Here is a 25,587-nt window from a genome sequence, read left to right on the forward strand (position 1 = left end):
AGAAATTCTTCCTGCTACTTCTTGAGCTTGCTTTGGTTTTTTCCTTGAAGAGGAAAGGGTGATGCAGCAAAGTAGAGATAAGTATTTCCCTCAGTTAGAGAACCAAGGTATCAATCCAGTAGGAGACAACGCACAAATCACCAACACCTCCATAAACAACCAAACAACTTGCACCCAACGCGATAAAGGGGTTGTCAATCCCTTCACGGTTACTTCCAAAAGTGATCTGATAGAGATAGATGAAACTAAACAAACGATAAAGTAAATATTTTTGGTATTTTTGGGTTTATAGATCGGAAAGTAAAAGATTGCAAAATAGTAGATCGAAAACTTATATGATGGAAAATAGTAGATCGGAAACTTATATGATGGAAAATAGACACGGGGCCATAGGTTTCACTAGAGGCTTCTCTCAAGATAGCAAATAATACAATGGGTGAACAAATTATTGTCGAGCAATTGATAGAAAAGCGCAAAGTTATGACGATGTCCAAGGCAATGATTATGAAATATAGGCATCACGTCCGTGTCAAGTAGACCGAAACGATTCTGCATCTACTACTATTACTCCACACATCGACCAACTCCTGCCTGCATCTAGGGTATTAAGTTCATGAAGAACAGAGTAACACATTAAGTAAGATGACATGATGTAGAGGAATAAACTCAAACAATATGATGTAAACCCCATATTTTTATCCTCGATGCCAAGAACACAATACGTCTTGCTGCCCCTACTGTCACTGGGAAAGGACACCGCAAGATTGAACCCAAACTAAGCACTTCTCCCATTACAAGAAAAACTAATCTAGTTGGCCAAACCAAACCGATAGTTTGAAGAAAATTACAAAGATATCAAATCATGCATAAAAGAATTCAGAGAAGATTCAAATAATATTCATAGATAAGCTGATCATAAATCCATAATTCATCGGATCTCGACAAACACACCGCAAAAGAAGATTACATCGAATAGATCTCCAAGAACATCGAGGAGAACATGGTATTGAGAATCAAAGAGAGAGAAAGGAGTCATCTAGCTACTAGCTATGGACCCGTAGGTCTGAGGTAAACTACTCGCGCTTCATCAGAAGGGCAATAGAGTTGATGTAGAAGCCCTCCGTGATCGAATCCCCCTCCGGCAGGATGCCGTAAAAGGCCCCAAGATGGGATCTCACAGGAACAGAAGGTCGCGGCGGTGGAAAAGTGTTTTTATGGATGCCCCTGGTGGTTTGGGATTATATGTGAATATATATATGAGGCAGAATTAGGTCAGGGGAGTCACGAGGGCACACAAGGCAGGTGGCGCGCCCTACCCCCCGGGCACGCCCTCCCCCCTGTGGCCGCCTCGTGGCTCTTCCGACTTGATCTCCAAGTCTCCTGGGTGTCTTCTGGTCCAAGAAAAATCATCACAAAGGTTTTATTCCGTTTGGACTCCGTTTGGTATTCCTTTTGTGCGAAACTCAAAAACAAGGAAAAAGCAGAAACTGGCACTGGGCTCTAGGTTAATAGGTTAGTCCCAAAAATAATATAAAATAGCATATTAATGCATATAAAACATCCAAAACAGATAATATAATAGCATGAAACAAAAAAAATTATAGATACGTTGGAGACGTATCAGGGCTCCTCCCCGTGAAGAAGGAGCACGAGGCCATGGCCGCCGCTGACGAGACCGCCCTCAAATGGGCGCGGGAGGACTACATCCGCGAGGAGATGGCGCGCTAGCGCCGCGCCCTCGAGGAGATCGCCGCTCGCCGCCGTGGACGCGAGGAGGGCGGCGTCGTGGCCCTCGACGACAGCGACGAGGAGGCGCCCGGTCCGTCCAACCCCCCACGCATCAGCGACCCTGGTCAGGGGTGCAGCAGGGACTACGGCCGCATGCAGGACGACGACGACTACACCAAGTTCTACAGGCTGCTCGGCATGTAGAAGGTGGGCGGCGGCGGCGGCGCAGTAGTCGTAGTTTTAGTTGTTTTTAAATTATGTTTTTAGTTTTTTGTACAAATATCAATGAAATCGCCTAGTTTGGCCAAATTTGTGTTGTGTTTGCCCGATTTTCGGCCGAGTTTAGTTTTACAAAAACGGCGTCTGGGGCGACCTTGGGGCGGCGGCTGGGAAACCAACCTCCCCCACGCCGATTTTATCGTCGGTTCGCCCCCAGGTGGCGCTATTTCAAGCCCCTGGAGGGCCGAATGGCTGAAGATGCTCTTAGCTTGGGCTCAAATGAGCCCAGGTGAACAGTAAAGTCGAAAAAAGTATGATTTTTTTTCTTCAAAAAATTGATTCTCTGAAGATGCTACTTTCAAAGGCATTTTGGAGCGCTGGTTTTATCTTCTTTGTCAGGACTTCCACAAATGCGATATTATGGTGAAAATTTGCAAGCACTCAAAACATTACCTAATGTCTGCACACACAAAAAAAATTTGATTTTCTTTTTTACAATTTTACTGTTCTGGTCATGCTCGAGCGCAGATTAGGACTTCCGTAGTAATTCCTTTCTAGTAGTAGTATTTTCTTACCTTCCGTATATAAAATTCGTGTTAGGATTTAATTAATTCTATTAATCCCTACTTTTCCTAACCAAGCGGCCACTTCCCTAAATTGGTGGCGACGGCCAATGCGGCAACGGCGCCCATGCATGAATCAATTTGTGTTGTCTTTTGTGATTATTAGCAGAGGTCTAATCATGTATCTTCTATTCATCTTATGCATGTACTACTCGCCTGAATCGAGCATGTGTACATGGAGACACCGGACGAACATGCAAAAGCAACTTCATCGTGGCATTCTTCCACGGAAGAGGAAACCATCAGCCGGCCTTGACCACGAGCAATTCGACTGAGCCAGAAAATTGAGGGCTCAGAATCGAATCAACGTCGGAAGAAGGAGAATAACAAGCAGCGAATGGCGTCCCCGGTACAGTCGACGGACGATGATGGACCACTGGCGACTCCTCTGCACAATAAGGTTAGCCCAAACCCAGCGTCGCTACGGCGAACTGCGGCACCATCTTCATCCTCGCTCCCCGCAGTGGTGGCCGTTGAGGCTGCCCTCCCATCTCCACCACAGTCACCATCGGGGACACCAACGATGCGACCTCTTCCCCAGAAACGGCGGTGGTGGCCGACCCCGCGCGAACCTCCGCAACGCTTGCGTTCGCGCTTGCCTCCCCGTTGGCCATGCCCGCGGCAGCGCATGGCTTGCATCCTTGCGGTGCGCCAGCACCCACGACCGCGGTCTTCCCGCGTGGCGTCGCTCCCTGCGGCGCGCTTGGTCTTCCGACCTGCGACTCGGTGACGCGGTGACGCCCTCCCCCGGCTCGCAGCGGAGCCCACAGTGGCTCCTTGGCGCGGAGCCTCAACTACGTCTTGGCGACGTCCCACAGAGCAGGGGCAGCAGCCAATGGCTACCCGTGCAACGGCCACTCCCGCGGCGACGCCTCCCGGCGACCGCTCACATACGCGTGGACGAGGCAGCCCGAGACCACAGCCCTCACGAGGCTTGGCGGCGGCGCCTGAAGCAAGGCCGGCGGCGAGCCACGGCATGGACTCCAGCGGCGGTTACTACCGTGAGTAACCGCTCGGGAGAGAAAGAAGATGGAGGAGGATAAGGAACCTTATCCTTCGCTATTTTACACTAAAATCCCTCTATTCGCAGGGATTGGCAAAGCAGCCAGAAACAGTGTTCAGGTCAATTTTGCCAAGAATCCCCTTCTTTCCTGGGGTTTGCAAATTGATCCTGTTAACAATATACTATTTACTAGTATTTTCTGTCTCAGACGCTGTTAATTAATTTCTGTAGAGTACCTTGTATTCCAGAACTTATATGTGATGTAATACATTTCCATGTTTATCACGTGTTGAGATTAATTACATCTATTATTTGCAATTGAGATTTTTCTTTTATCTCTTGCAAAAATAAATTCAGTACCTCTACCTAATTTGCGATTGAGAATTTTTTTTCTCGCAAAACAATATCATTGTGATTGAGATTAATTTTTTCTCGCAAAATACTAATTCACCCTGCTGAATTATCTAGCAACTTGATACAAGATCATCTCATTTAATTTGAGGTATATACAATTCAAGTTTTTTTACTTGAGCATCAAGTTTGCAATATCATTACTATTCATTACAATAGTAGTGTATTTCTGTTGAGTACGATGTATTCCGGAATGTATGTATCTCCATGTAAACTACATGTCAAGAATAATACATCTATTTGCAATTGAGATTTTCAATTTCTTGCAAATACATATGCAAAATTCAAGGTGTCATCCTTAGCAATTTGAGATTCACACTAATGATTTCGAGCCACCTTCTTGAAATCTATTAATTTTGCAACATTAAGATGTATTTATATTATGCAATATGTAATGTAAATAAATTACTGGTTTTCACCGGAGATGATATGTTCTATGTGTTTACCACATTGCCATTCTTGATGAACATGTCACAGCGGTCGAGATTGATTTCTCCCGCACAACAAATTTGTAAATTTTTGACAATAACATCTCCCTCATTATATTAGGAAAACACAAGGTAATGAGTTGGATCTACTGCCCATGTGCAGACTATCTCTATTACTGTGAGATCTGTATGATCTTTAATGTGTTATATTCCCATAATTGAGGTTGAGCATTTTCATGTTATACACTTGAGTCAAATTTTTTGCATTCTTATTACAAGCCATGATGGTTTTTAATTTACTTCTTGTAAATTAATTATCTCTGGCTTGCCCCTATAAGTAACCGATGGCTAACAATTTGAGGCTCTTGCCCTCGATGGCCACAACTTACTTAAGCGGGTCATGGACATCAAGATCAGTCTTGCATCCCATGGGATAGCGCGTGCAATCCAAGCCACGCCACCGGGACGTAAAGGACCTCAAGGGTAATGGTTTGAAACTCCCTTCAAACCCTCAACCTGACACCATCAAGCTGTCACGAGACCCTATGAGCATGGAGAGCATGATGGTTGAATATGCCTCAACCGACATGTTTGGAGACTATACATTTAGTCCCTTAGTCTCCTTAGTGATCTATTTATTTATGCCCATTTATGATGTTCTAATAAGAACATGATTATTATTGTCATCATATATTCTATATCACAATATAATGTATCAGCACTTTGATGCAAATACATTTGTATGTATTCTATATATATGACAGTGATTTTCATATTGAGAATCTTCATGTCTATATATAGATTTCTACGGGAGTCAATCCGATGAAAAATGATATGTGCCTTATGGACATATGCACCACAAACTCTATACTTAAGGAAGTCCAATGTTTCCACTCTCATTGAGAGAAAGGAGATATTTTAAAATCGCTAGACGCGATGAGGTATTTGTTGGCTCAACTCGAGTCATATTTATTATCCCTATGGGTACTTAACATCGGGATGCTTTATTGCTTCCCAGGTTTAACTCGTGCCCTACTAAACTATGGAGGTATCCGTCAAAATAGTTTCCATAGCGAAACTTCTGATGACAACAAAGAGAAATAACTTTTCTTTACCATATGTAACGGATATGGCAAGCACATTCTATGTGCATCATCTGGATTGTACTACACATATGACACAACCTGTAGCACATGTTGCGTACGAGATATTTTTCCAGAGTGTCTTGTACATGACAAACTTGGCATACTCGCCTTGGTCATCGAGACATTGGGTTGAAACCGAAACTATTGGCAATTCCAATAGTTTATGATTATTATGATGCTAAATTCTAATAATATTTGGATTTTATGTGCACGACAAGTGACACAGGGAAGCTAATTTTAAGGCTCGCACACCTTAAAGTTTACGCTGAACCACTCTGACTCCTTGAATGCATCAAATCGAGGTAAGTGGCTCTTACCAGCCATTGAGTAGACTATTCAGGTATGCCATGGTTCTAAAAGACATATCTACATGATGGTCTTAAGTGTGTGCTTTATTCACACGAAACCATTGGCTCATTATCCTGACACCGATTTCAAGAAAATCGAATGGATAACATTGCAGAATTCTCCTTGAGGGCCTTCCCTATGGCCTTTGGATTGAAGTTTAGCAATTTGTCCTAATGTCTAGACTCAAAATGGTTTGGTAGAATCCTATCCAAAGACTTAAGCTCATTGCATTATCTTTACTTTGGAATTGCAACTTACCAACTTTACGTTGGAGTCATGCAGTTTTACACGCTCATGACAGAACTGCATAATATTATTCCCCTCTATCTTTGATATGTGGATACCTACCAAGTATTTCCTATCTGCAGTAATTCGGTTGCATACCGATATCACCACCCGACATACATCATTGGCCCCTCAATATATAGTTGGGATCTATGTGAGGAATAACTGTATTTCCGTCAATACCTCAAGCCCCTCGAATGGAGAGTTATTCAAGGCCAGTATGTTGATTCAATGAGGAATATTTCCAGGCATTAGGGGGAGAATTCAAGTACCATAAAGAATGCCAGGAAATTAGTGGAATGTTCAACACATTTCTGCCTCAAATCCACGTACTCAAAGATCTGAACCATGTGTTCAGAAGATTTGCAACACATTTGCAATAACCTGCCAGATTCATTTATTGACTATAAAGGTGTCACACAATCCTACAATCCCGCAAAAGTACGCCTGAAAGAGTGGAGGTAGCAACAAAATTCACTCCACTCCCCGTTCAAAGCAACAGGGGGAGATGTATGGCAAAAGTACATCAGGATTCAGCTTCTCGCAAGCAAGGATATCAAGGCCTGTGACTCAGTAAATGCAAGTCAACTTCACGTTGACAGACACCTAATGGGTAGTATACACCCAGTGGACGAGAAACCCCCGCCAAACCCAGGTCATAGTGCACACAATGACCGGGACATCGGAATACCCGACTCAATCGCATTGGGAAATCGCGAGCAGTCACCATGGGTAACGATATTTCCATCAACTATATATTGATATATAGATTCTGGAGAATCATATAACCGGAATTCTACAACTGTCGACATACATTTCTCAACTAGATTGCAAAACTTTTCAAATGATTCAGATCCAAAGACCATGGCCATGGCAAAGTGTGAACAACACTCGGACTGAACTCAAGCAAAGGGTATAATCTAGGTAGAAATGATCTTGCTCAATAATGGGAAAGTATTCATAAGCAATATCTACACCAGTTTTCTTCTGGAAACAGAATTGAGAACAACGAGGTGGTGAAACAAAGAGCAAGTATTGTAGCACAAGGGTTCACGCAGATACCCAACTATTCTCCAGACATGGAATCTCTTTCCGATAACTTATTTCATTCGCAGTACAAAATCATCTATCTCTGCAGTTGATAGATGTAGTGATTACATATCCACGTGGATCACTAGATTCAGACATATATGATTGATTCCCGATGGAATCTCAATTCTGAATCGAAATACAAAATGCAACATACATTGTGTAAAATTAGTAAGTCGCCATACGACTTATTGTTGTTAGTACATATGGTACAACTGACGTAGTGAGATCCTTATACACAAGGATTACTCCTACAACGATGATTATCCATGCTTGTGTGTCTGCAATGACGACACATGTAATAATCTAAATGACGGAGTTTAAAATGAAGGATTTGGGTAAACCAAAATACTGCTCTTACTACAACTTGAGCACCTTCATTCAAATGGTATACTATGTTGTCTATATCCAAAATATGTTGGAGAAATTCATTATGGACAAATCTTATCCATCCATAACTCTCATGGTAGTTCATTCTCTAGACACAGAGAAAGGTCTATTTAGACCTAAGAGATGATGAAAATGAGATATTGGAACTCAACGTTCCATAATGCCATTGGATCCACCAAACACAATTTGTTGGTACTCAAGAATATCTTTCGATATCTCCGATGCATCAAACATCTTGTCCTGATTTTTCAGTATCACAGAAATGTGAACACCAATATCATTGGATACATCGATCAGATCCCCACTATGTCAGATCGTAGACAAGCTTAGTGTTCCTACTAGGTGTGGTAGCCCCCTCATGAAGAGTCTTCGAAACAGACCTCATGGCTACATCTACCAACCATTATCTCAATGATAATGTTTCTTGTGTTGCCCGGATGCAAACAGATTACATAATAAGCAATATCACTATATTGCATATCTTGCAAGTCAAATCATGCGACTGATTTGTTTACCAGGTCTCTACCAACTTCTACGTTCCAGAAATGTGTTCATGGAATTGGTATATGACGACTTCGGAATATGCAAGAATCAGGGGGAGTATCTTCCTGAATTGTTCCTGTTAAAAGCATCATATTATACTCTTTTTCCCTTCATGAGTTTACTTTATAGGTTCTCATAAAGGTTTTTAATGAGGTAATATCAACACAAGACCATATGTCATATTTTCTGTTTTCCCCACCGGGGTTTTTAAGAAAGTATATGTGACATACTTATTGTCATCTAAACCCTATGAGTTTTCTCGTATTGAGTTAAAAGAGACAATAACCATTATATGTTGTATCATTTTCTCCTTATTTTCCCACTGGGTTTGAAGGAGTTTTAGCAACATATCAAACACCTATCTCCTCATATTTTTTCCACAGGGTTTTTGGAGGAGCCTTTTCAAGATGATGATACTTACACTAACAAGTATGGATCAGGGGGAGTGTTAGGATTTAATTAATCCCTACTTTTCCTAACCAAGGCAGTTGCCTCGTGTCTCTTCTGACACACCCCTTCGGGGGCTATATATATACATCAATGAGGAGAACTGTTCACTTTACATCTTTGTCTATTGTCTCTCCTTCTCTACTCGAAACAATTCGCAGGGGATCACGAGGCCGGATGCCACCGGGCACGCGCGACCCCGTGGAGGGATCCAGGTCGGACTGGATAAACTAGGCGCTGGGCCAGCGGCGCCACGCCGCCCACCCGCCGCTGGGTCCAGAGGCTCGTGCCCACCACGGCACCACGCCCCGCCACGGCGCCGAGGTGGGAAGTCCACGCAGCAGCACGCGCGGCCGAACGGTGCCGCCCACGCGCCCCGCCCCATCGCCATCCCCCTCTCCCCGCCCCACGGTTCGGCTACGCTACACGACGTCCCCAATCACACGGCGGGTCGCTTTCTCCCTCCGCCCCCGGCTTCTCCCCCCCGTTGGACTCCCCGTCATCCTCCCCCTACTTAGCTTCCCATCCCCGTCTCTCCCTCCCTCCCCCCTTCCCCTCGAGCGATCACGGAGAGGAGAACCACAGGTAGACCAAACCCTCGAAGAGCAGCTCTTAGGCTCGCGCTCCATAGCCTCAGCCTTTCTCTCTCGATGTTCTTTGGAATTTGTGCTGGGTCGGGGCGTGGAGGGACTGATGGACCTTGGTTTTACTCGCAGGGTGAGGTACCGGATCGAGCTTCTCGGTCAGCATGGTGCCCAGGGACATGGTGAATGCCCCCGCCGAGAGGCTGCACGTCCAGGGGTGAGCTCTGGGGCCTGTGATTTATTTATTTTTCAGTCTTGGGAAGACGAACAAGAAAATGAACTGGCCTGCAGATGGAATTCCAGAGCAAAAGGAATTCTAGAGCGATTTTTACCCTGTAGAATCGGTTCGAGCACCATCTTTTTCAATAGAGTCTTGGCGAGTGATATGGAAATACTGAAACCCACATGACTTCATATTCAACCTTGAAGTAGAGGAACCAAGCACTGGATTTTTGCCCTGAACAATCATTGTTTCTGAAATTATAAACTGCTTGCAAGTTGTAGCATCCATTCCATTGGTAATCTTGTGGTTGTGGAAGAGGTAACTCTGGCGTGGCTTCTCGTGTTCTGATTTCGTGCGCTACAAATTTAGTGTGTGCAATAGTGTTCACCATGGTGTCTTATGATCCTGGAAACTCGTACCACTTCATGATGAACCACCGCAAAGATAAAACTCTCCCGTACAATTCTGGCATCACCTGACTGGATTCTTCCGCTGATGCTTGAACATTGTGCAGGTCTGTCGTGAACAGGAAGTGCGAGAAGAAGGTGCCAAAGAAAATCCATAAGTCGGAGAGGGAGAAACGGAAGCGAGGCACACAGAATGACCTCTTTAATGAGTTGGGAGCCATGCTAGGTATGTGTATATATATCTTACTAGTACAAAGCAGCAAGCTGCAACAACATGATTTCTGGTGCCACTACCGCGTTTGGAAGTTTCTTTATATGAGCTTGTGGGGTGGTTATCTCTATGTAAAACTTAGCATGCTGGTAGAGCTCTTGGGTCATCCAAATGCTAGGCTGATTTTATTAGGATAATAAAGCAAGATCACAGATTCAACATCTAGCAAATAGCTTGTATTCACACAATAGCCTGAGTTTTGACCTTTCACTATGCAAGGCAAATTTACATCGATTGCATATATGTTATGACCTTATCCCCAGTGTCTGATTAGTTTGTATCAAATCTACAGTCCCATCGTTTTGGATATGCATTTATACTTTCTAAAACAATGCAAACATCTCCCTTTTCAGAACCAGACAGGCAGAACAACGGGAAGGCATGTGTATTGGGTGACACTACACGGATACTGAAGGATTTAGTTTCACAAGTGGAATCTCTTCGGAAGGAGAATAGCACACTGAAGAATGAATCTCACTATGTAAGACCTTTTGAGTAGAGCAACTCTATTCAGCAATTTGATGATCTGTGTCTATTATATCATGGATATGAAAATGTTAGTACATATTCTTGTGCCGAGATTCCTTTAGAATAGGAAACCAATCCCATCCGTTAACATTTATGGCTTCATGCCAAGTAACATTATTTATGAACAAATAGGAACTACAGTAATGTACTCTATTATCACTGCTCAGATAATACACTTCCTCAGCACTTCATCACTGATGCATTTCCTACTTTCCTCATGATATGAAACAGGTTGTGTTGGAGAGAAATGAACTGCGTGATGACAACAGCATGCTTCGCAATGAAATCCTGGAGCTTCAGAACAAGCTTAGAGTGCGTCTGCAAAGCAACCCTATTTGGAGCCAGGATACTACAAGATCAGCCGTTGCAGTACCTTATCCCACAAGCGGAATGTTCCCAGTACAACATTCGCCACATTCACCAGTCATCACCTCGACGGCACTTTCACTGCAACCTGTAATCACTGAGCAATGCTATGCCGCCCCACCACGAGAGCTGCAGCTCTTCCCGGAAGCTTCATCTGCATCCACTGAAGACAGCGAACTGTCACAAGACCAGGGGATTTCCAATAATGTGACACGGCCCCAGGCACGGTACCCAACACCAGCGGTGATGTCGCCAGTAAACGAATTCCCAATCCTTCCAAGGATGGGGGAGGAGCAACAATATAGTAGTGGCACTAGCGAGGAAGACGGTGTGCACAGGGTTTAAGTACATAACACAATTTGCTTCACCGTCTGAAAAGTTTCTTAGTGTGAGTGGAGTGACTGCAACAGATACATATGTAGCTGTGTATGTAAACTCCAACCTGTCTCCCAATCTTGGTCTTAACGGGTTAAATAGGTGATAATAAAAACTGCTTTACCCCCGAATCTTGTATCTGATAACTGCACATGTATGGATTGCTCTTCAGTCACCTGTGCAGAAGTATATTTCCGCATCGACAGTCCAAGATCAGTTAGTGGTCGTTGCTTCAATTCAGCACGGTTAGATATCTGAGGAAGACACCTCAATGGCGCTGCAACCCGCTTCTTTCCTGTCCATGACCATTTTCTGCCCTTGCGAATCCCTGGCCTGTGCTATTTCATCCCAACGGTCTCCCAGTGCATATGCGTTCGACAGCAGAATGGTATCTGACGGATGGTAATTGCCCATGGCGTCCAGCCTTGCCTGCACCGTCCTCCCCAGTTCGACATTGCCTTGAACTCTGCAGGCTGCAAGTAAAGTTCTCCATCCCATAGCATCGCCATGGGACGACAAACTTCTTATAAGCTCATACGCTTCATCCAATCGCCCTGCCTTTCCGAGGAGATCGATGATGCAGCCATAGTGTTCGGTGTGAGGAGACATACCATATTTCCGGACCATGCTCTCGAGGTGCTTCTTCCCTTCAAACACTAACCCGCCATGGCTACAAGCATTCAGCACAGCAAGAAAGGTAACCTCGTTAGGAGTGACACCGTCTTGCTGCATTGAGTGAAACAGTGATATTGCGGCATCTGACTGCCCATTAACCCCCAACCCCATGATCATCGCAGTCCATGCCATCACATCCCTGTCGCGCATTGCATAAAAAACTGCAATTGCCTCCTTTGGGTACCCACACTTGAAGTACATATCCACGAGCGATGTTCCTAGTGCAGTGTCAAGCTCAAGACCAATCTCCAGCGCAAGCTCATGGATGCGACGACCGGGTACGATTGCCCCCGATGCTCCACACGCAGAGAGCACACCCACAAGAGTCCCTGTGTTTGGTTTCAGTCCCTCCTGTCTCATCCTATCCACCAAGCCCATTGCCTCCTCGATTCGCCTGGCCTTTGCGCAGCTATCCACCATGCAATTATACAGCACCAAGTCCCTCCTCGTCGCCTCTTCGAAGACCTTCTTTGCACATCCAATCTCCCCTTTCCTAAAATACATCCCCTCCATTGCTGCCGCCACCTTGACATCCTTGCAGAACCCTGTCTTGACGCTGAACCCATGCACTGACTCCCCTTGCCACCCGCACGCAGCCAAGGCGACCACCGCCGTCGCACTGACATCCACACCACAGCACATCATAGCGCCGAACATCTCCACCGCCGCACTGATCTCCCCGGCCCTGGCATAGCTTCCGATCATCGTGTTCCACGACACGGTGTCCCTCTCAGGCATTTCATCGAACATCCTCCGCGCGTCCCCCATGTTCCCTATGCAGCAGTAGAAGTGGCACAGCACGTTCCCCAGGCCCACGACGCCCGAGAACCCGTACGGCAGCACGAGCGCATGAACCTGCCGCCCGAGCGAGGCCGCCGCGTCGTCGCCGGAGTTCTTGGCGCAGAGCGCGACGAGCGGCTGGAAGGCGAACTCGTCCAGCGCCGGGAGGCGCGCGCGGGCGGAGGCGAGGACGGCGAGGGACGCGGAGGCGGCCGAGGAGAAGGAGGGTGACGCGGAGAGGGCGCGGAGGAGGGCCGTGTGGTGGAAGAGGGTGGGGCACGGAATGGCGGCGAAGAGGGAGAGCGCGTAGGGCAGCGGCGCGAGCGGGGAGGCGAGCAGCCTGGCGGTCGGGAGCGCGTGGTGCGGGAAGAGCGAGGCCTTGAGCATGGCCGCATGGAGCTGGAGGAGGTGCGCCGGCCGCGTCGCCGACCTGAGCAGCGCCGTGATCGTGGTGACCAGCGGCTTCCCCGGCGACGGCGGCGGCATGGCTGGGCCCGGCGCGGCCGGGGACGCGCGGTGCGGTGGTGTTTTTTTTTTTGGTTTGAGTGCGCCCGTTCGCTGCTTAGAGTTCACGGCCTTATTACGCGAGGTGGGCCTCATGTGTCGGCCTCGCCGTTAAAGGCCCACTAGGGCTTGCAGAGGACCAAAGTTCCAAAGCTCGGCCCATCAGACCGAATTAGGTTTAGCCCTCGCCTATATAATATCGCCTCGTCCTCTCGGCCGCCACTCTCCACCGATCCCCTCACCCCCACCGGCGGCGCACAGCTCGACGACCCGCGCGATCCTGCGGAGGCGGCAGCCATGGTGCACGTCAACTTCTACCGCAACTGTAAGCCCCCCCTTCTACGCACCCACCCATGTCGTCGTAATGTGCGCTGCGTATGCTGAACGTCGTCTCTCTGGGCCGATCCGAATTTGCTTTGCTAGTTTCGTGAGGCAGCGTCTGTTGGTGTCTGGTATAGGATCGCAAATGCTTAGTTTCGTTCCCGTTTCCGGTTTTGATCGGATGAACTCGACGCTCTGTACCCTGTGGCGAAGAAGATTTGTAGACTAGCCTGGTACGTAGCAGATTTGGTTCCAAAACGAGCGATTTTGGTTATGTTCTTATTTGTAGTTGAAATTTATGTTCTTAAACTTGAGATATTTCTGTTATCTTCTGATACGTCACTCGGCTTAGGCTAATGCGGCTTCCATTGCGTATAGTTTAGTCTTTGATGTGAGATAATTAGCACGAGTTGTGCTTTTAATACATATTCGTCTCCTGCTTGACGTCTAAGTGTTTAAGCCATGCCATTTCCACTCGATATTTCACTGTTATGTGCTTGTGTTGTATCTGATTGTTGTTTTTGGGTCTTACAAGTGTCTTACGATTTTGTTGTGGTGCAGATGGGAAGACCTTCAAGAAGCCAAGGCGTCCGTATGAGAAGGAGCGTCTTGACGCTGAGCTGAAGCTGGTTGGGGAGTACGGTCTGCGGGCCAAGCGTGAGCTCTATCGTGTGCAGTACGCCCTCAGCCGCATCCGAAATGCTGCCAGGGAGCTGCTCACCCTGGATGAGAAGAACCCCCGCCGTATCTTTGAGGGTGCAGCGCTCCTGCGCCGCATGAACCGCTACGGTCTTCTCACTGAGGAACAGAACAAGCTTGATTACGTGCTTGCCCTCACTGTTGACAACTTCCTCCAGCGCCGTCTCCAGACCATCGTCTTCAAGAATGGCATGGCCAAGTCAATCCATCATGCTCGTGTCCTCATCAGACAGCGCCACATCAGGTTAGGCATCCACACTAACCCATCTCTTTTATGCATGTTGAAATTTACAGGGCTACTAGTTAATCCTGTCATGCAATATCAGAGTACTCACCTGGGAATCAGTAAACCACAATGAGATGTGTACCTATGTTGTTGTAGCCAACAGTTTTGTGCTTCACTATAATATGGTGATAGATCATATGCAGAAGTAATGTTTGGATGTGCTTTCGTAATTTAGATGATAGTTTTCTATATTTTGTTGCTGATATTGTTATACATTTTTTGGCTGGTGGGTCTCTACTGATTCTATAACACATGACTTGTGCCTATTCATTTTGGATAGGGCATATGATGAGAAACTGTATGCAAACTCATGACGGTCGTCTAAGATACTTTGTGTATAATGTTGCAATCATATTTTCTCTGATGTCCCTTGCTCTTGATCTCTGGGGTATGCTACCCATGATGGATCATTTTGTGTGACTTGCTTGTCTTACTGTAATCATGTCCTAGTTTAATTTTGAGCTTCGCAATCTTATTCTTCTGGAAAAGTAACACAATCTGAAAATTTCTGAGTTTCAGAATGTCTGTTCAAATCTATTAAGGTTGTGGTTGATTTACTCTTCCATGGTTTAGTTGCTAATATATCTATTTGGGCTTCTTATTTGAGAGGATAGATCAAAACATTACACACAGTGTCCTGTTCATATTAACTCTAATAATTGTTGTAGATCTCTTTGTTGCTGACTTGTTATGTCCTTATCATTCTGAGTGCTCTATTTGGCTGCTAAGCTATTTATTTCGTCTGATGTTTTGTTTTCTTCTTCAGCTTGATAGCTTCATTTTCTGTTGTTTAGTTGCCTTCATATACCAGCCTTTACTTTTTCTGCTGACAACATGAAGCAACTGGCTCTGAATCAGTTAGCTTTTGTGAATGAACATGCCTGGGTAACCTTGGCTGTTGATCTGAACTTGTGAATCCTTTGTTGTCCTTAAAGGTTTGAACAACATGATTTTCCTTGTTTTTGCTTAATGATATTCATCACTCTTGAACAAATCCTGGTAAACTGTAGTAGTGGCAGACCTGAAGATGATGATTTATAGATCATGCTTGATAATTGTGAGGTTGCCTATGTCTGTAGGTTTATATTAGTCAGTTTGGTTCCAGTTTTTTTTTGCCAATATTTGTACATTTTTGGCTGGTCGATCTGTACTGATTGAAGGATATGGGACATATGATGAGAAACTTATGTCACTCACGACGGTCGTCTGAGACACTTTGTGTGTAATGCTGCAATCAAATATTCTCTGATGTCCTTGCCTTTTCAGATTTGCGATCTTATTCTGGAAAATGATTTCAATCTGAAATTCTCAGTTTCAGAATATCTATTCGAATTTATGAAGGTTATAGGTGAACTCTTCCATGGTTTATTTGCTAATAGATCTTTTTTGGGCAATCTTATTTTGAGTGGATTGATCAGTGCTTAGGGAGTTATTTTTCATATCACCTCTTTTGTAGTTCTGTTAAAATATCCACAGTACATGTTTTTGAGGGCACAATGAGGAGTTAATATATCTCTACTGAGGTTGGAAGACCAATGACTCTTTATGTCCTTTTCATTCTGAGTGCCCTATTTTGCTGCTAACCTCTTTATTTTGATTGATATATGCTGTTTTCTTCTTCAGCTTTATTTTGTGTTGGTCTTTGTCTACCAGCCTTTTCATTTTCTTCTCTGAACAGTTAGCTTTTGTGAATGAACATGTCTTGGTAACATTGGCCTAAATTTTGTTTAATTGTATTCTTAATTTCCATTTGTTGTTAAACTTCTAACTCACTTGTTGTCTTGAAGGTTTGAACAACATAATTTCCTTGTTATAGTTTAACAATTTCATCACTCTTGTCTTGAGATCCTTGACTACTGTAGATGTGAGGCATATCATATATAATGATCAGCACTTGGTGTTTCTTTAGTGCTGTTTTTATCCATTGATGATCTTACTGTTGTATATGTTCCAGGGTTGGAAAGCAGCTCGTCAACATTCCTTCTTTCATGGTGAGGGTGGACACTGAGAAACACGTCGACTTCTCGCTCACCAGCCCCCTGGGTGGTGGCCAACCTGGAAGAGTGAAGCGGAAGAACCAGAAGAAGGCCTCAGGTGGTGGTGGTGACGACGGCGAGGAGGAGGAAGACTAAGCGCTCAGCCTCGACCCGCATAACTTCCGTTGCAGAAATGTTGAGATTGCCTTGTGGAACTTGCAACGTGAAATGATTCAAACTTTGGTTCGTTCTTAGAAACTTAGTGGTGTAGAGCTTTCGTTGCTTCAGCTATCGATTCTAAAATTAAACTTATGGTTGTCAGTTTTGCTTGGTTAGTGACCACCGAGCATAAGAAGTGAACTCAGTGAGGCTGCTTCGTTTTTTGTGAACCAAACGTATCTTGTTATCGGTTTGACAGCCCTGGTTCTGAGTTATTTTACTCTGCATGAAGTGTTACTGTTGTCCTTGCTATCCTTCTCTTTTGTCTGATTGGCTAGGTTGGTGTGTCGACCGAATGATCAGAATAAGTGCTATATAGTACTCTTTCCAAGGCTATAATTCCAATTGTAGTATTAATAACAATTTTGTACTGTATTGTGGACGTTTATTGAAACTGCTACCAAGTGTCCATGACCAAGCCGCCTTAAAGCACAAAACTATATAAAATCCATGGATCTCAGCCGAAAAGTTCCTAGGGTTCATCTAGGCGTGGAGTTTCTGAATGTCCATGTCCGCTGCCATCTGGGCAGCACGACAGGGAAGAGGGAGGTGACATGCGCCATCTCGGAAGGATCATTAAAGATCCATGTAAATGGCGCAACCATAAGTTTCGTTTAGCTAGCTTGAAATGTTAGACCGATAAATGGGCTTCAACAGGATTAAGCGGGCCATGTCTTCGTCGTCACTTGATGTATCGTCCTGTCACTCCTCCATATAAATGATAACCGATGTTGCAATGATCTGCGCATCAGCGATTTTTTTACCTTCCCGCGTGTGGCTTCTGTGGGCCAAAGAGCATATAAACCCTGGATTACCATCGACCTCTCTTGCCCCGTGGCTTCTGTGGGTCATGGCATCATCCATCTCGAAAGTGCACTCCGAGGGCCTGCTGAAACAGGTGGGATCGTCCCCTGAGCTCCCAATTCCGAGCACAAATATCTCCAAAAAGGTACCGAGTGAGGACATTGCCCAAAACCTGTGATATAATGTCTCTCCCTACTACTTGTATCCCATGGAGCAAGCCATCCTTTGTGGTTGACGACCGTCAAAGAAGGTTCGTGTCATCCGGTCTTCACGGGATTCTTTGCCATGCATAGGTTGTCAGAATTGCTATTCTATCGTACAATTCTACGATTTTACAATCAAAACTAGCCCTTCCGATTCTACGATTTTGGTTAGTACAGTCTACGTTTTTACGATTCTGATAGTTAAGATTGTATAATTTGTGATTCTACCATCAGAGCTCCCATCCGATTCAGAATTACGATTATAACAACCTTGGCTGACTTAACTGTGCACCGTCCTAAAAATAATAATTAGAAAAAATAATCAAGTCACCTCGCTGGAGACACTCAACCTACTGCCTTCGACATCGACCTTGCCAACGGAGGGCAAAAAGGGCCTCCCTTTCAATTTGGAAATAGCACTCCAAGAATAATATTGAGCCATTCTTCAGATTCGAAGGTGAAGGCCGATGCAACAATATAAGAATAACGAAGAACCTCAAAGCAAGCTTGCTTACACCACGAAACGTCATATCTGAGTGGGCCAAACATATATCCACAATTATTTTCCCTTTCATATCCATGACCCTGAAAGAGGTGAGGAACAAGGCCAGCATGAGTTTATGAGGGGTCCCATCGGATCCGCCACTTGCAATCGTATTTCTCTGTACAAAATAACTGAGCTAAGGAGCGGGTGCCTAAAAAAACGCTGCTAGAGAGCAACGGAGTGAAGCCCCACAACAACATAGCGCCACAAATAGTGAGGCTGTCGGAGGAGAAAGGGAGGGGTGTCGGAGGAGAGATAAAGGGAAGGGGAATAAGCCCGCTTTCCTGTTTCCGGACCTAGCATTGCTTATTACTCCCTCTGTCTCAAAATAAGTGTCTTAACTTTGTACTAAGGCTGGCCATAGTGGAGATGACATAACCGGTAACATGCACTTGGGACTAGCAAACATGCTTATGTGGCACATAATTAAAGAAAAGAAAGAGGATTAGAGTAACATAGGTAGATACCGTATTATGTTAAATGCTATGCTACTTTGTGTCATGCATGGCAATAAATATGATCACCTATGATACTACTTTACGATACTATGCATTATGGAGGTAATATCATACACTAGTATCATATGCATAATACTACATATGATACTAGTATATGATACTCCCCACTATGACTAGCCTAAGTTTAAGACACTTATTTTTGAGACGGAGGGAATACTTGTCTTGTTTTCTGTGATAATCATTGTTTAACTGGTTTAGCAACTCGTTAGCATGTTAGAGGATAGATTAGAGCAAGGTTAATAATGTAGCCGGTTAATGGCTACAAAGAGATGCCAAGTCATGTAAAAGTTTTTATGAAAAAATAATACTCACATAATGGGTTCGCTCTTAGATTGGCTCTAAGCATTTACTATTTGCACAAGCAATGCATAAGATTGGAAGTGCATGTATACTACTTTTTCTAGATCCATGTGCCATAGCAGTAGAATAAGAGCCCACTCCAGACTCTCTCATGTCTTCTCACTTCTCCAAATAGGCCTTTATGGCGTGAAAACTCTTGTCGCCTACTAACTAGGTTTTATTAGAACATTTAACAATCATACAATCATACTAGTGATCGATCATGCCTTAAATAATCCATTTCACGATCAGATACCTTAAATCCATACTATTACATGCAACATAAATCTAATCTTAAGCGGAGCCCGTCCGGCTCCGCCATGCCCATGTCCGGGGGCGGCTGCGCTCCGCAGAGTGTTGGTCCTGGGACGAGTCGGCGACATCCACCACGACGCGGCTGCGGCGCCCGGACTGATGCACAACAGGGACACCGGAGAATGCGATTCCGCCTTGCCAACGTCCACCACTGCGAGGGCTGCCGCTGCCTCCCGCGCCCGCTGCCTCGCACGGCGGGCACGCCGCGCCATCTTTGCGTCAGACGTCGCCCATGGTGCGTCCGCCACCGTGTTCGGACACCACACGAACCGCACCGCCTCCGATGAGGCAGCGATGCAACAACTTGCGGCGGATCCATCCGCCATTTGGGCGAACGCAATGGATTCCCGACGGAAGGAGTCTGAGAGCTGTCGTCGGGCGGCCTCCTCATGGGAGCGGTGGAGCACAAGGCGGGCGGTTGTCTCCTCCTCGGGGCCTCGTGGGATGAGCTTGGAGTCGACGGATCTGGAGGTGTTGGACTCGGATCCGCCGCCCGGCATGCCGAGGAAGTCTGGAGATCGCCGAACAAGAGCTTGGGTGGCGGAGGGGAGTGAAATGAAGTGGCTAGGATTTGGTCCAGAAAGGGAATGAAGAGAAATATATGTGCGGTCGGGTGGGTCAGCGTAGGCCGGATCCAACGTGACGGGCGCGCCCGGGCGCTACCATATCCGTCTCATATTTGAGCTGGATATGAGAGTGTTATTACCTATCACTGATCGGGTCGTCTGCTCGGCCGTATGAGGCGTGTTTGGGACGCCCGGCTCTGAGCAGGTGAGCTAGGTAGTGCATATAACAATAGGAAATCAAGGAGTTTGGTTTAGTTAATTAAGCTCGTGATTTGCGTGGATAAGGACGTGTTTCGCTTGAATCCACTGCAGAGCCTGAACAGATTTGCTACTCATGGAAATTTAACCAAAAAAGTTTCCACGAGTATCACGCCTTTCGCTGGAAAGTGGAAGAAATATTGTTTGTTGCAGAAAGTGATTTTTTTACTTTGTTATTATGCAGGAACAACAGTAATAGTACCAAAGAAAAATCTAAGAGCAGTTGGCTAACGTTTTAGAATATGCCTTGAAAAAGAAAGAACTAGTAAGTACAATATTTTCGAACACTATACCGACGCAGACTTTACCCCTATGCGCATCTCTGAGAGACTGAGCTAGCATATCATTTTGAGATTGACGAAGTTAGTAAAGATGCCTCGTACTTGACAGGAACGTCCCATCACACTGAACGCGCATCGCCGAAAATACTGAAATAAATTCAAAAATAAATGCGAGCACCAGGCCATGAACCTTGGTGGGGGGGATACCACTGTCCACCTAAGGGCATATCCAACAGCAACCCGCAAATTTCCTCCCGCATCTGTCCACGAACAAGAGAGACCAGTCTGCGGACATGGATGCGAGAGGCCGCCATCTAACCGTAGCCGCATACATCCGCTCTTCCTTATTTTTTTAAGTCCGCAAGATCAAATAGCCGCATACATAGGGTCCAAACGTTCAAGTAGCCGCATGCAACAGTAGTTCAAATTTAAAGAAGTTCAAATATTACATCCCATCATTGTTTTCCCCTTTAACCGTCCACTGATTCTCAATCGGATCTTACTTCAGCTGCTCGTGAGTTGGTCAATGCCGAATTTTAAACTATTCAAATGTGACCGGGTTCTGGTCTGGAAGTTGGATAGGATCACCCTTGTTCTCAAATTCTAGAGTTGCGGCAACATCGTCACCCTAATCCTCGACGATCATGTTGTGCATGATCACACAACGTGTCATCACTTCCAACAAGGTCTCCGGATCCCATTGTTTAGTAGGTCCACGAACAACTACAAAACGGACCTGCAGAACTTCAAATTCCCTCTTGACATCGTTTCTAGCTGCTTCTTGTCTTTGGCCAAAGTGAGCCTTTTTCTGGCTAACTGGGTTAGAGATGGTGCTAACAAAGGTAGTCCACAGAGGATAGATACAATCAACTAGATAGTAGCCCATATTGTACTCATTCCATTGACAGTATAGTAGCAAGGAGGAGCTTTTCCTTCAGTCAGCCTCGCAAGATCGCTGCAACACATTGATGTCATTTTGAAACCTAGGCATGCCAAAGAAAGCGTGCCAAATCCAAAGATCTTGTGATGCAACTGCTTCAAGAATTATGGTGGGCTTCTTAACATGGCTCTGATATTGACCTTGTAAAGCCTCCAGACAATTCTTCCATTTCCAATGCATGCAATCAAAAGATCCAAACAAACATGTCCACCCTCTTACTTCTGAGATTGCCAAGAATCTCTCAGTGTTCCAAGAACCTCTCGGTGTCATCCAGAGTTGGTTCTCTCAGGTACTGAGGTCCGAACACCTCGACCACGACAATCGCAAACCTCACCATGGCATTTCCACATGTGCTCTCAGACAGTTGTATGTACTCGTCCCACGAATAAGCGACCGTGCCATATGCAAGCATCCGAAGTGCACCCGTGCACTTTTGGTAACCAGAGAACCCAATCGTTCCCACGACATCCTTCTTCAGGATGAAGTAGTCATCATAGAATCAGACGCCATGGTACAAATGGTCGAAAATAGTCTTGCGCATCCGAAAACGCCGGAGAAAATGGTCAGGGAAGAGTGCGTCGGGGGCAAAATAGTCGGCCATCAGTGTTAAATGGCCGCATACCCTGTTGCGGTTGATCACTCGATGACCCTTGATCGAGCCCTTGAAACTAAGAACATGCTCCTCGGCGTGCTCCGCGTCTTCATCAAGGACCGCCTGCATCATCGCCGTCTCATCCGAGTACTCCTCCTCGTCTGACGAACCGTCAGACGACTCAACATACTGCTTGTATATGTATTCCAAATCGGAATCCATTGCTAGAAAGAAGAAGGGAAAACTGTTTTTAGCTCTAGCGATTCATCCAACAGTTGCCGGGCATGGTGAGTATAGCAATAGAGGATGATACTTGACGGGGCGGTCAGAGAACAGGGGTTGAACGGCGACGGAGGAGAAGTGGGGTGGAACCCTGCTGAAATGCTGGAGGTGACAAAGATTTAGAGTTTCTGCAGAGGTGTGTCGTGGTGGCCGGGGTGGTGGAGCGGTGGCGAAGGCAAGAGTGAAAGAAGGAAGAAGAGAAAACGAGGAGGATGAAGGCGCGGGGGTCCGGGAAGGGTTTTGTGTGGGTGAGGGGTGTCAGAGTCCTACATATCTGGTGTCCGGACTCCCGCAAAGGTTCCCATGTTTGTCTTCGATTTGCGGGAGAAAACACGTCCGGACCACGCCGCGGACCGCTACAAAACCATGTTGGAGGGCTTCAATGGTCCGGACGGATGCGGGCGGTTTACGGATCCGCCTTGGAGATGGCCTAACCATCCAACCACATGTTGGTTCGGAGTACAAAATTTAGGAAGGGTTCTTGGTACCATTTTAACCGTTGATAAATAGAGCGGAATTTTCTTGAAAAGAATAACATTTAAAGAAAAAGATGACGATCAGCATCAGACTCACGAGTCACGAACGCGAGCTCTTCTACTATTTAGCATGCAGATCTCTTCTTCTGTGCTTTGCTCTGAGTTCTCGCACCTGCCCGTCGCCATGCCGTCGTCCATGTACGCCGCACCGCAGGCAAGCGCAAGCAACGGCGTTGGCAATGGCGACGGCATGCCACACGTGCTTGTTGTCCCTTACCCGGCGCAGGGCCACATGCTGCCTCTCCTCGACCTCGCGGCGCTGCTCTCCGCACGGGGCCTCGCGCTCACCGTGGCCGTCACGGCAGGCAACGTCCGACTCCTCGCGCCGTTCCTCGCAGCGTGCCCGTCAGTCGCCACCGTCGTTCTGCCGTTCCTCCCGGCCGGGTGCGGCGAGAACACCAAGGACCTCCCGGCCGATCTCTTCCGCCCGTTCATGGCCTCCCTCGCGGCCCTCTCCGCGCCGCTCCTCTCCTGGTGCAAGTCTCAGTCCCGCGGCGTGACGGCCATCGTCTCCGACCTGTTCACGGGGTGGACGCTCCCGCTCGCCGAGGAGCTCGGCGTGCCGCACGTGGCCTTCTCGTGTGCCAACGTTCACTACCTCGCCACGACGCACTCCCTTTGGCGACGCATGCCAACGAGGCGCCGCCTCGACGACGCCGACGGGACTGTCACCTTCTCGGAGGTGCCCGGCTCGCCTAGCTTCCCTTGGCGCAGCCTGCCGTGGATGTTCAGGGTGCATGTGCCCGGCGACGAGGTGTCGGAGACGATCCGGCGGATCTTCCTGTGGAATATAGAGAGCTCCTGCTTCGTGGCAAACTCGTTCGCGGCGCTCGAGGCCGCCTACGTGGAGCGCCCGCTCCCCGACCTGATGGCGAAACGGGTGTTCGCGGTGGGCGCGCTGTCGGACGCCGTGCGCAACTGCGACGAACGTGGCGGGAAGCCGGCGGTGGCCCCGGCGAAGGTGGCCGCGTGGCTGGACGGGTTCGACGACGGCGCCGTCGTGTACGTCTGCTTCGGGTCGCAGCAGGCGCTGTCGCCGTCGCAGGCGGCGTGCGTGGCAGGCGCTCTGGCGCTGAGCTCGGTGGCTTTCGTCTGGGCGGTGAGGAGCGGCACCGTCGTGCCGGAGGGGTTCGAGGCCGCAGCCACGGCGGCGTCACGGGGCATGGTGATCCGCGGGTGGGCGCCGCAGGTGGAGATCCTGCGCCACCGCGCCGTGGGGTGGTTCCTCACGCACTGCGGGTGGAACTCGGTGCTCGAGGCGACCGCGGCGGGCGTGGCGATGCTCACGTGGCCGATGGGCGCCGACCAGTTCATCAACGCGTCGGTGCTTGCGGAGGCCGGCGTGGCGGTGCCTGTGGCGGAGGGCGCCGACACCGCGCCCGACGCTGGAAAGATGGCAAGCGTCATGGCTGCAGCTGTCGCGAAGGAGGGGGAGTCCGTGAGAAAGCGTGCGGTGGAGCTCGGCCGGAATGCGGCCGCCGCGGTGGCGGAGGGCGGAACCTCGCACAATGATTTGGAAGGGTTGGTGCGTGTACTCAGTGACGTCGACTAGTATTACTGTACACTCTTGCTAAGTCTATGCTATATCCGTGAGACGTTACATTGAGATTCATGATTTTTTTTTTCTCTTTTACATGTTATGTCACTTGACTGAGACTTAGTTAAATCTCGATCGTCCATATTCTTTTCTTGTATTTTCATTTCATTACAGATGATGATTTTTTTATGGGATGAATGTGGAAGACTTGATGTGGATGAACCATGGACGATGGAGCACTGAATGGTGATACTACCCAGTTTTGGCCTTCGCATGAACGACTTGATGTGTTGTATCGCACAAAATCGTCCAGATTTTATCAGTAGCAGCGTCTTATTATCATTGGGTTTTCACACTTACCGCTCTGAATTTGGTTTAGGCCTCGATTGGTTCGGCGTTTTCCAGCCTAAAACACGCTTATTAGTTGGAAACGTAAAAATAATCATCTGAGTCCCGAAATCGCGCTTGTTTCTCACGGGTGTTTACTTTTTGGTTGTTTTGGTGACGTTCCGGCTGAAAACTTTCACAGACCAAGTGAGAGATGTATTTTCATTCTTCATTTTTTTAACATAGTACATACCTCATAGGAAAAACGGAACGTATTTCCAAGCAAGGCCTTCGCTCAAATTTTGGGCTCTGTTGATGAAATAGTGCCATCTCTACTGTATTTTCTCTTCTGCGAGCGGTTTATTTATTAGTCTGGTGTTGTATTTATTTTAGTCAATACAATAGGTCTTCATCCTGTAGAAAACTCTACTAGCTAAGCCTATGAGAGAAGCTAACAGAAGGCTTGAAGCCTCCTAAGGGCTTGTTTGGTTAATCTCTTCTCCAAGGGGATTGGCGAGGATTTTGACTTGCATGGAATTTAATCCCTCATAATCTTTTTTAATCCTCTTCAAATCCTGTGCAACCCAACAAGGCCTAAGAACACCTATAATGTACGTTTTTGCCGCCTCCAAACTCTCTCTCTCTCTCTCACTAGATGTGGCCTCCATACAT

At 46.7% G+C, this 25,587-nt stretch overlaps 4 protein-coding genes and 3 non-coding genes across 7 annotated transcripts; 6 read left to right on the forward strand and 1 right to left on the reverse strand.

Annotated features, from left to right (window-relative positions):
• The first annotated feature begins 9,104 nt into the window (after nucleotides 1-9,104).
• LOC109754200 (transcription factor BHLH062) lies at nucleotides 9,105-11,544 on the forward strand. The gene is made up of 5 exons (XM_020313116.4): nucleotides 9,105-9,244; nucleotides 9,376-9,460; nucleotides 9,981-10,099; nucleotides 10,498-10,625; nucleotides 10,904-11,544. Exons 2-5 carry the CDS (start codon nucleotides 9,408-9,410, stop codon nucleotides 11,381-11,383), a joined length of 780 nt encoding a protein of 259 aa, XP_020168705.1. The 5' UTR covers nucleotides 9,105-9,244; nucleotides 9,376-9,407; the 3' UTR covers nucleotides 11,384-11,544.
• LOC109754199 (pentatricopeptide repeat-containing protein At1g26900, mitochondrial) lies at nucleotides 10,730-13,501 on the reverse strand. The gene has a single exon (XM_020313115.4). The coding sequence runs from the start codon at nucleotides 13,466-13,468 to the stop codon at nucleotides 11,660-11,662; it is 1,809 nt and encodes a 602-aa protein (XP_020168704.1). The 5' UTR covers nucleotides 13,469-13,501; the 3' UTR covers nucleotides 10,730-11,659.
• Nucleotides 13,502-13,570: 69 nt separating this feature from the next.
• LOC109754201 (small ribosomal subunit protein uS4y) lies at nucleotides 13,571-17,104 on the forward strand. Its single transcript, XM_020313117.2, has 3 exons — nucleotides 13,571-13,697; nucleotides 14,255-14,636; nucleotides 16,633-17,104. Exons 1-3 carry the CDS (start codon nucleotides 13,670-13,672, stop codon nucleotides 16,808-16,810), a joined length of 588 nt encoding a protein of 195 aa, XP_020168706.1. The 5' UTR covers nucleotides 13,571-13,669; the 3' UTR covers nucleotides 16,811-17,104.
• LOC120975147 (small nucleolar RNA Z161/Z228) lies at nucleotides 14,958-15,047 on the forward strand. The gene has a single exon (XR_005770982.1). It is a non-coding gene; the product is annotated as a small nucleolar RNA Z161/Z228 (small nucleolar RNA).
• On the forward strand, nucleotides 15,844-15,932 carry LOC120975146 (small nucleolar RNA Z161/Z228). The gene has a single exon (XR_005770981.1). It is a non-coding gene; the product is annotated as a small nucleolar RNA Z161/Z228 (small nucleolar RNA).
• On the forward strand, nucleotides 16,166-16,248 carry LOC120975148 (small nucleolar RNA Z162). Its single transcript, XR_005770983.1, has one exon. It is a non-coding gene; the product is annotated as a small nucleolar RNA Z162 (small nucleolar RNA).
• Nucleotides 17,105-23,112: 6,008 nt separating the features above from the next.
• LOC109754183 (UDP-glycosyltransferase 89B2) lies at nucleotides 23,113-25,099 on the forward strand. The gene has a single exon (XM_020313102.4). The coding sequence runs from the start codon at nucleotides 23,122-23,124 to the stop codon at nucleotides 24,601-24,603; it is 1,482 nt and encodes a 493-aa protein (XP_020168691.3). The 5' UTR covers nucleotides 23,113-23,121; the 3' UTR covers nucleotides 24,604-25,099.
• Nucleotides 25,100-25,587: the final 488 nt, after the last annotated feature.

This window comes from Aegilops tauschii, chromosome 2, assembly GCF_002575655.3.
Source record: "Aegilops tauschii subsp. strangulata cultivar AL8/78 chromosome 2, Aet v6.0, whole genome shotgun sequence".
In the NCBI taxonomy this organism is placed as follows: Eukaryota; Viridiplantae; Streptophyta; class Magnoliopsida; order Poales; family Poaceae; genus Aegilops; species Aegilops tauschii.

Coding starts and splice junctions, on each gene's coding strand:
- LOC109754201 (XM_020313117.2), top strand. CDS start 13,670: ATGGTGCACGTCAACTTCTACCGCAACT. Junction 13,698..14,254: donor CGTCAACTTCTACCGCAACT/GTAAGCCCCCCC, acceptor GTTGTGGTGCAG/ATGGGAAGACCTTCAAGAAG. Junction 14,637..16,632: donor ATCAGACAGCGCCACATCAG/GTTAGGCATCCA, acceptor TATATGTTCCAG/GGTTGGAAAGCAGCTCGTCA.
- LOC109754183 (XM_020313102.4), top strand. CDS start 23,122: ATGCAGATCTCTTCTTCTGTGCTTTGCTCTGAGTTCTCGCACCTGCCC.
- LOC109754199 (XM_020313115.4), bottom strand. CDS start 13,468: ATGAGGCCCACCTCGCGTAATAAGGCCGTGAACTCTAAGCAGCGAACG.
- LOC109754200 (XM_020313116.4), top strand. CDS start 9,408: ATGGTGCCCAGGGACATGGTGAATGCCCCCGCCGAGAGGCTGCACGTC. Junction 9,461..9,980: donor GAGAGGCTGCACGTCCAGGG/GTGAGCTCTGGG, acceptor AACATTGTGCAG/GTCTGTCGTGAACAGGAAGT. Junction 10,100..10,497: donor TGAGTTGGGAGCCATGCTAG/GTATGTGTATAT, acceptor CTCCCTTTTCAG/AACCAGACAGGCAGAACAAC.